General features: G+C 38.4%; 1 protein-coding gene across 1 annotated transcript; it reads left to right on the forward strand.

Annotated features, from left to right (window-relative positions):
* Window positions 1–2,769: 2,769 nt before the first annotated feature.
* Window positions 2,770–10,190, forward strand: commd3 (COMM domain containing 3). Its single transcript, XM_083777995.1, has 8 exons — window positions 2,770–2,937; window positions 4,139–4,250; window positions 7,476–7,539; window positions 7,631–7,665; window positions 8,898–8,958; window positions 9,108–9,164; window positions 9,249–9,311; window positions 9,779–10,190. Exons 1-8 carry the CDS (start codon window positions 2,799–2,801, stop codon window positions 9,836–9,838), a joined length of 591 nt encoding a protein of 196 aa, XP_083634121.1. The 5' UTR covers window positions 2,770–2,798; the 3' UTR covers window positions 9,839–10,190.
* The last annotated feature ends 445 nt before the right edge of the window (window positions 10,191–10,635 follow it).

Consider the following 10,635-nt stretch of genomic DNA (forward strand, 5'->3'; position numbering starts at 1 on the left):
TCTATACTATAGGACAGACAGCCTCTTTTACCGTGCTGTAACTGAAGTTCACGTTTTCGGATGAATGACTATACCAATAACTAATGATTCAATATTTTCTCACCCTAGACTTTAAATGTGGACTCAATTTCTGAACACACTTGTAATAATGTAGTGTTAGTGTTATTTTTCGTTCATGATCTTAATTGCCACGTGTTTCACTCTCATTATTAATAATTTAATATCTCACTCAACATATAGGCTACCTCGATCTTGTGCTCTAGTCTGCAGCCTTTGGTATACATGGCTGGCAACACATCAGCGCTTTCAAAATGACAACATGCTGCCTGCCCATCCTTTGTCCAATGTCCTCTCTCTCTCTCTCTCTCTCTCTCTCTCTCTCTCTCTCTCTCTCTCTCTCTCTCTCTCTCTCTCCATCCCTCCCATCACTCTGATCCCGCGTTGACCATTCATCAATCTGAACTCACACATTTATCTCAATTTCCACCCCTCCCCAACGTACCAGACTCAATTATCGAATCTGCATAAATCTGCATCATAAGCAGAAAATCCTGACGCCCGAATCGATTCACAGCGACCATAGCCTTTATGCACATGCAGACGATATCCCATTCACAGATGTTGTGTATATAGAAAGATTTTCATGTCAAGGACAGTCATCCAATATATATTGTATTTGGTCGCGGACTGCGGACCCCTGTAGTGTAGAGTTTGTGCCTGCAGGGTTTGTGCCGCGGGACCACGTATACTATTCAAGATTGCATGTGTTTAATGTATCAAAAATATTCCAAATTAAAGCAGATCTATACAAGCTTCACAAGGAATCACATCATGACAAGTCGTGAAGCTTAATTGTAGATCAGCAATTTTCAAATAAGCTATAGGGTTACCGCGGTAACTATAATTTTGCGGGGACCACCGTCACCACCTCAAAGGGCGTCCCCGACCCCACTTTGAGAAACACAGGTCTAGCAGCCTACTACGTCACTCCCGTCACACCCAGACCTATTTTTGGAGGGGCTAGACCCTCCTATACACAGGTAGGTTTGATGTTTGTCTTTAGTTCAATGTTTGTTTTGTAAACGCCATTGACAATGAAGGGCCATTTTTGTCATAATGTGCCTCATTACGTCATATTGTCTCTTTATTGTTAATGGCGTTTAATGTTTGTGTTGGCACGGTTTGTTTTACATCACCATTAGGCTACAATGTAGCCTAATGGTGATGTAAAACAAACGGTGTAGCCGATGTAGCCGCTACATCACCTAATCAACATGCATTAGACTTTGATATATCAGCGCCCCTCACTTCACACGGGTGTGATTTTCTCCTTCAAGATCCCTTCAATTAAGTGACATAGCCTATATATTTCGTGCCACTCATGGTCATGCATGGCGCAATTCATTCATGAAACGCACCGTAGGCTATAGCCTATATTATGCAAAGGAGCTCAAATCAAAGCATGACTTGATCTTGTCATCTTGATCAAGATATTGCACTATATATCATTCGTAATTTAATGACCAAATGACTATTGCATAATATTTTCCCCTATCCCTACTGTCTGCAGCAATGTAATTATAAACTTTAGTTCAATTTGAAACGCCACATTCTCAGTCAGATGAGTTGAATTATAGGTCGGATGTTGTGCTTGTGCTGCAGTTTTCATGGAAGAAGTATAGCATAGGCTACACAAGTAACTTAAGTAAAAGTCTACCACACAATTTAGAAATACTCAGTTGCAAGTAAAAGTCCGGCACAAAATAATAAGTATGCCTACTTAAAGTAGGCATATAAATAATGTCCCATTTCACAAGTTCAATACAAATATTTAGAAAATAGCTGAATAGCATTATAGGCTATAATGCATGTTTTTAATCAAAATCTTCAAAGTAAGTTTTCAAATAATTGTAGTGGGAGTAAAAGTGTAGGCTATCCTACAGTATTTTCCTCTGAGATATATAGGCTAGTCAACCTGGGTGAGATCGGGCTGGGCTTATATATAAGTGTAAATATTGAAAACTGGAAATACTTCAAAAAACACCACCAAATTGTACTTAAGTACACTTTACTTTACATTCCCTCCACTGGTTGGCTGTTATTTGGTCTGAATGCAGTGAGGTGGAGTGCGCAGAACATGCATGTGTTATGGCATGCTATATGCTATTGCTTTGGAAACATCAGTTTGAATCCTCATAATATGTGGATTTTCTTCATATCGACCAATCCCGCTGAGAGCCTTCTATGAGCAGCTGGTTTTCAAAGTGGGGTCCGGGGACCCCCGGAGGTCCTTGATGGGCAAGGGTTCCAGGGAATGGGGTCCCCCGTTTTTGTTTAAATTGTCGACATACAAGCTCTCATGACGCGTTGAGAGCGTGTAGTATAAGTAGCCTACATCTATAGGTTAAGCCATGGTAGTCGAATGTAGCCTACCTAGTCCTACACTAGGCTACAATAATTCAGATCAGGTTTGGTTTCTCTCTTCAAATTCTATAGCCTTGATGCAAGGCTAATTCCCAATGCAGGCTATATAATTATATACTATTACTAAATCTAATCTAATAACCAGGTCCCTGGCACCAAATTGTTTTAAATCGAGGGTCAGCGGACGCGGATTAATACGTGTGGTTTTAACGTGGGAATATTTGAGAAACACAGTTCCAGACTCCAGAGAGAGTAGCTTTATTTTATTTTATTTTTTGCCTTCTTCTTTCAAACAGCTCCATGCGCGTCAGCTGATCCATCACGTGATCCTGTGTGTCGTGTGGGTCACTTTTCTCTCTTCCCTCTTGTGCAAAATGGAGTTGTGCGCGTCGGTGCAGAGAGGACTGTGCATGTCGTCGGACCCGGCCGTGTTCGACCTGCCAACCTTCGCCGCGCTGCTAGACGCCGCGTACCGTAGCCTGCTCTCCGCCCACTCCGATCGCTCTGTTCTAGGTAAAAGATAAATAAAAAATAAAGCTTCAATCCGCGATGTCTTGTCTCCCGACCGTGTCTTTTGTCTAAAAGGCTGCTTGCTTGCTTCCCACAGCTTCCGGTGTTCTTCTTTCTCTCGGTTTCTCTCGCTCATCTCTCTCTCAAAGGAGAGCAGCTATGTCTAGTCTAGCTGTTTGCGGTTTGGACAGAAAGGCGGATGACGACCGCTGTTTGCAGAAAGCCTCTCGCAGGAATCTCTCAACCCTAAACGCATCCTGTTCTTTTCACTAGCCTAGGCTAGCTCTAGATGCGTTTTACAGACAGCAGCGTATGCTAACCTTCTAAAGGTATATCTTCGTTATAAGCTGCTAAATGTAATTGGTTGGCTATGCGAGCGTCGGTTAACTACGAGATCGCAAATCATCGTAGTTAACAGTATTCAGTATTGAACAGTATTCAGTATTGTACTGTATTTTGGTGCATAGTTAATGACCATTAGTTAAAAAAAAGTACAATGGGGTGCCTGGCTGATCAATGTGTAAATTGGGCAGTTGATGTGTTGTTTAGAAGTCACTAATGACCAGTTGATTACTGATGCTCGTGATAGTCCAAATGAGTCAGCATTTGCATAATAGCCTTATTTATGCTAATTTCAAATGGCTGCTTTAACAGACCTGAGGCTTTTTGTCCAAAGCAAGCATGCAAGACATGTCTTCACTGTGGCTGCATTTAACAAAACATTTTACTGAAATATTGGTGATCATGAATAGACCCACATTCTGTATACTTAAATACAAAAAGGGGGTTGGGAGGAGCTATTGCTTTTAAAAGGTGCCATTCACATGCTAATTATTGATTTTCATTGTGTGTGTAGGCCTATGCCTATCTGGAAGACACACTTTATAATGCTGACATTATAAACTGAATGTATAATTAGAATGTTGTCAAATAAAACCACCGCCAACTAACATTATGAACATATGCATATCTTGTGTGTGGGGGTGCATTATAAGTGCTTGCTTAGAATAAAACAAGGAGTTGTTACTGTTTCAAGCATCAACACACGCACACCCACACCCCAATATACATACACAATTGGAGCATCACTTAAGTTTAGTTTAATGGGAAGGTTGACTGCACTTGGAACAAAGCACCTTTTGTTACAAGTCATGCATGGTTTGTTCGCACATCATTCTCACATATTTCCCTCTTATTATTATAGCTCAGCCTGAGTTGAAGCATGTGGACCAGATTCTCCTGAAACAGTGTCACACAGCAGTCACCACTTTCATACTGGAGGGGGTCAAACAAAATGCAGACAGATCAACAATAAGGTAACCTAAACTATACTATGCAAAACAAGCCCGCAAAAAAGATTGATTGATCAGTGATATTGTATTGTTCTGTAGAGGTTCTGAAATCTGTGTCTTGCAACAAGGAGTACCTAGACCAGGGGTGTGCCCAAAAGGTAGATTGTGATCTATCAGTAGATCACAAGGGCTGTGCATGTAGATCACATGTGACATGCCCCTTAAAAAAATATATAAAAAACATTTTTGGCATCTGCCACTTGAATTAATGTGACTTGACATCAAAAAGGGCCTGTCAGCTCAAACCCACAATGCAATATTGTTTTCAAGAGTGTTGCTGTGCACAAACATCAGTAGCATTACAGATTAAATACAAAAAACGACCTACCGATTCCATTTCTGCATTTGTCTTGTATGTAACACCAGCTATTCCATATTTAAACTATTTTCAGCAATGGTATACCGTAATATATTTTTTCGGTAGGTAGATCTTGTTGAGCCAGTCATTTTGAAAGTAGCTCTCAAGTCAAAAAAGTGTCGGCACCCCTGATAGACCTTTACTGATCTCACAGGAAGAAGAAGCAAAAGTCGTTATGGCAGTGCCACAGTTATTTGCAAAGAGAATAATTGCACATGGACTTCATTTGGGTGCACGATGGACAGTGACAGATGCAGGTGCACGATGGACAGGGACAAATGCAGCAATTCATGAACAAAAATCCCTGCTCCTGCTCAGCAGATATCCGCTTTTATTCAAACTGACATGATGTTTCTGTCCCTCTGGACCAGGGGTGCCCAAAAGGTAGATCACATAGGCTGTGCAGGTAGAACACATGCGGACATGCCCATAAAAATTATGTAATATATATATATTATAAATATAAAAGATAATATCTTTGGCATCTGCCACATTCATTAAAGTGACTTGATTGATATCCTGTCAGCTCAAATCCACAATGCGATATGCCTATATACTTTATTTTCAAGAATGTTACACACAAACGTCAAGCATTCCAAAGTTATATGCAAAACAAACCCTACCATTTCCATTTTCCCCACTAATCTTTTTCTCATTCCAAGTGCATTTGTCTCATAACGCCAGCGCCGCTATTCTAAAGACCCCTAGATTTTTTAAACTATTTCCAGCATTGGGATAATATATTTTTTTGGTGGGTAGATCTTGTTGAGCTGGGCATTTTGAAAGTATAGCTCTCATGTCAAAAACGTGTGGGTACCCCTGCTCTGGACCCCCAAGAGTGTATTGCACCACAGTTACTGTATGAAACACAGCAGAGATACAGACAAAGAGATGCAACTATTATTGGTTGTCAGAGGGAGTGTAGTGCCAATGGATTACACTATACTATAGACAATTGAAAAAAAAAAAAAAAACTTTCCAGACAAGATACATTTAACTTAACACTCAAATTTGATCTGGATGTAAGCTCCATATTTGATTTTAGGATCCGCCTATTTTGGTTATAATGATTAAACAGTTAAAAATGCCCTCCAAAGCAAGCCAGAGTTATCTCCTATATATTTATAGTATTAAGACTGTGAGAATGCACATGGCGCTGTGCAACAGTTCTGTTTTTAGATCATGACCTTTAAGGTCTTTCTTAATCAGAATGGGTTTTTACATTATCTATGCACTAATAAAAGGTTTGCACGGCACGCAAGGAGCTTATAGACAGTCTTGTTCAATTTGTACTTCATGTGTTCTTTCTTTGTCATGTTCATATTGCCATATATGCCTGCACAGCAAGATCCTGAGCGTTGTTTTGACTTTGAGAGAGCATCAAAATGGACTTCAAGGTGTATAGATTATGGACTATAATATGTGACATATATACCTCTTTTAAAATGGACTCTGCAGGCTTATGTAAAACCGCAATATGTCGGTTCCAAATCCATGCGACAAAGAGTTTAAGAACATTGGTTTGACTATATACACGGAAGCTTCCATAATGCTGTGGTATTCTCATGGACAAAGTCATCTGTAATTTATATGAGGTTAAATACTGGTTATATGACATTCCACATATGCACTAATAGCAAGCTAAGCTCCCTTTTAGAGTCAACCCCTGTCTCTATCTTAAATGACTTATACAATGTTTGGTATAACAAACTATAACTAACTTATGACAGATGTTTAAAAACATGAAAGATTATATTGGATTGTAGAGACCATAAACAAACAAAACAAATTGTTTCAATTTTCATATAGCCTTGATGTGTCATCACCCTATTTTTATAGGGTCAACAGTCTGTTGACGGGATTAAACTATTTGTTCTTAATCCGATCTATGGGGCTAATATGATGATGAACAGAGTTTATTAATATAACTTATACACAAAAAAGAGTTGATGATCTTGTTGTGACAAGAGAATGTTTCAGCGTTCCATGCTGTCTTAATCATGACTTCCTCAAAGTCATCTGAGGCTAAGGGCTCCATTTTTGTCACCGCTAAACCCCTTATCCCTAAACTTCTTTGCCTGTTTTTACTATTTTGCTAAACATTTTTGAATAGTTAAAATAGCCAGTCTACAAGCTCACAACGTGTCAATGTAGATTGGCTAGTTGAACTATTCAAAAATGTTTTTCAAAATAGTAAAAAAGGCAAAGAAGTTTAGGGATAAGGGGTTTAGCGGTGACGAAAATGTGTGTCGCAGAAATCATATAGAATCATGCTGGACAGTAACTAAGTACATTTACTCAAGGGCAGTATATAAGTAAAATTCTGAGGTATATGATTTTACTTGAGTATTTCCATTTTTGTATACATTATTCTTCTACTCCACAGTACATCTCAGAAGCAATTGCACTTTTTACTCCACTATTTATTACAAAACATTATAGCTTTGGCTATTTGAAAATATCCAATGTGATGCTTTGTGAGCTCAGATCTTATTCTTATGAACATTTTAGAAAAGTTTGAGCACTTTTGGTACATTTGGTACTTCTTTGTGGTTTACTTATATGTAAAAACACCTCATGAGTATACTTTTTCCACCACTGAATTTAAAGTAAAATATATTGTGTCCAATATTGGATAAACTCTATACTAAAGGATTGTGTGTACCGCTATGTGTATATGTACAGTACATATGTGTGTGTATATATGTATATTATATATACAAATTTTATTTATTTTTCTGCAAAACGAGAGATTGTTTACCTTTGCATATAGGCTATACATTTTGCATATTCTGGCATTAAATGCTTCCCCATTTTTATGGTCCTTGCAGCTCATGTCTTGAAGATCTCTCATTTGATCCGGAGAGAACTGAAATATTGTATGACTCGTTACAGGTGATGGTTCATATGATCATGTATTCCAATTCTATATATAGCTTATATCCAATCTGTCCATTTCTTGTCTCAATCATTTTTTCTTTTATAGAAACATAAAGATCAACTAGAGGTTCTTTTGACAAGGTAAGTAAAATACACATGCTGGTTGAGTCGCACCTCAGTCCTTAATGACCACAACAGTGGAATTTACTTTTAGTAAACCCAGACCAACATTTGCACAAAGCACAACCTTTGTATTTGTTCACTGAATGTTTTACCTCCTTTAAGGGGCATTCCACTCATTTTCAACATTTTACTATGTCATTAATATATACATTAGAGCTGTTGTGTGTGGAGAAAAAAAAGAAAAAAATCATTAACATGGTGAAACACATGATCTTTTTATACTTTTTATACTAGGAAACTAGACTTTTTTATTTATTATTTCCACAGCTCTAAGGTATATTAATGACAGTAAAATATTGAAAATGAGTGGAATGCCCCTTTAACTCTTCTTTAATTAGCATATTGTTTTGGTTATAGTCTATTTGTTGCGTTGCGATTTCTATATATAAATCTGTTCTGTGATTTAGATTTAATATAGGTCGTTTAACTGTTTGATTATAGCCTACTAAACGTCATTTTGGGAGAGAGTCAAGACCGCGTAATATACGACGAGCGTGCATGTGTTTTTGACGCGCTATAAAGGGCAGCTTCAACTACATGTGATACTGAATCATTGCTGATCCTTCCCTTAAATCCTTTGTCATCGTGTTGGCTCGCATGGTTGAGAAAAACAATCTCTGTTTTCACACCGACCGGACTGAAGCGGCCGGCGTGACACGAGTTATGCGTAAGGTCATGACATTTCACTGCTTGTGTGTGCGCCCCCAAAACAAAAAACTAAAACATTTTTTTTAATAGGATATACTTCAGGCTGTTTTAGGATTTAGTCGTGTGCAGTTGTGTTCACGAGTTGTTAATGTTGCTGATTGCATAATCGCCGCTGTCGGGTGCTATTGTATATTATTATTAGGCCGATATTAAAATATTCAAAAAAGTTTGTGAGCTATTTTCACTACCCGTGTGCGACATATATGACCTATATGTAGGTCCATGAAAGAAGAGAAAAAGTTGATCTGGAGATAGGCTAAGGTTTCTGCATGCTTGAGCATTTTCTCTGATTAATTGAAAATGGAGGACCCTTATGACTATGTAAACAAGTCTGTGCTTTTTCTGGTTCTATCCTCAAGTAACCGTTTTTGTATTGATAGGCTACTTTCGTTTGAAATGTACCCATTCGGCATATACTGTGAAATTAAAATTTCTCTCAATCAATCAGCTTTTTCTGACTTGTACCCTTCTTTACGTTATAGCATAGGGAGATGTCCACCGCACATTAACGATGTTTCATGGCGTCTGCAATACCACATGAAGGTAAATAATAGGCTCTATACTCTCAGGTTATTTAACACGAATACAAAATCCCTTAAGATTCCATTTTTGTTACACTTGATTTAGCAGTTTTCGTGTGCCTCCCGCATGTATATGCAACCAACAAGTAATTTTATTTATTCCCATCACAGAATGGACACATGCAGAAGGTCAACGAACCTTTCTACCTCCTTTCATTGAACGTCGAGGTAAGATATAGGCTGTGCAATGTCTCCCGTTTGATTAAACAATCATGTTTCTGTCTACACATAAACGTAACTTACTTTTGACAGAATGCTGGCATGATGGGAGCCACTGAGGATATCAACTTCAGCTGCTCAGTGGAACAGCTACAGGTGGAGCATTATAACTTCTGGGAAGTGCTAATTAGCACATGCACGTGGCCATTTTAGTGATAGATTTATCATTTTACTTTTATTCTAATCCCTTTCCTTCACGAGGAAGTTATATTCACTACTGTTTATTAGCTCTCTAAACATAATTATTTAATTTATGAATATAGTCTTCATGCAGCCAAACAAATAGGCTAAATAAAACAGGAAACTATAGTTAACTTTTTGCTGCATAGCTTAGAGTAGACGGATACCAAATCCAATGATGTAGGCCTATACAGGTTAGTCTATATAGTTTGTATGTGTTGGCTATTTTCTTCATTTGCAGTTGTGTTTTAAGGGGTGATTGAATGCCAATAATATAGACTCCGCTATAGGTCATATATGTCAGACACAAACCAGCAATTTAATTTGAGAGTGTGGTTCTTCAGACTAGAACTTTGATGTCTTCAATATTGCATTGTTTTCAGGATCTGGTGGGGAAATTGAAGGACGCGGCCAAGAGTTTGGAGAAAGCCACTCAAATGTGATGAGATGTTTGCCGGAATGGAATCACCTGGTCGATGTCTTGTGACCTGGAGTCCAGTTTCACACGGCTCTGCACCGCAAGCACTGAAGTTCAACCGTTTCAAGCTGCACTGTTTATTTTGTAATATATTTTTAAATGAATGTAACCGTCGAACTGCATCCCCTGTTTTTATCTGAGAGTATAATAGGTATAGCCAAATAGACATGTATGGGTCCATTTGGTTATTTGTATTACTCCCAGAGTAAAAACAAAAGTGATAAATTGCACTTCACCTGCTTAGAAAAATCTGACATTCCAACTTTGTTGCCATTAAAATGTATTATTAAAAAATGTATCTTGCGTTCTCCCGATAAGCTAAGTTTTGTTATTTCTTGCACATTTTAGCCTAGCCTATAAACACCAGGCTATTTCAGGTACGTATAGTTTACCATAGCCTATATATATATATATGAGTCATAACGTCAAGAGAGGAGACAGGTTTTGCTAAAGGTTTGGGCGTCAGATAGCTGCATGACAGGCCAAACATTTAATCAAAATCAATAGACGTTAAATGTTTTTGCCATGTAGCCTATATAGTTGCATAAGGGCATAGCTCGTGTTTCCGCAAACGTGCTGTTATGGGGCAGTGAAAGTGAGGGAGAGGAGAGACTATCTACTTCGGTTCAGAGCTGCTGAACCAACGCACTTCGATGGCTCCAATTCCATAAACATCCGAGACCTCTTATTTCAGTCCCGGCTAAAGCCAATGAATGCAACACGCCGGGCAACGTTTCAAAGCCCCGCTATTAGTCTACAGAC

This window comes from Protomyctophum parallelum, assembly GCF_964188405.1.
Source record: "Protomyctophum parallelum genome assembly, chromosome: 12".
In the NCBI taxonomy this organism is placed as follows: Eukaryota; Metazoa; Chordata; class Actinopteri; order Myctophiformes; family Myctophidae; genus Protomyctophum; species Protomyctophum parallelum.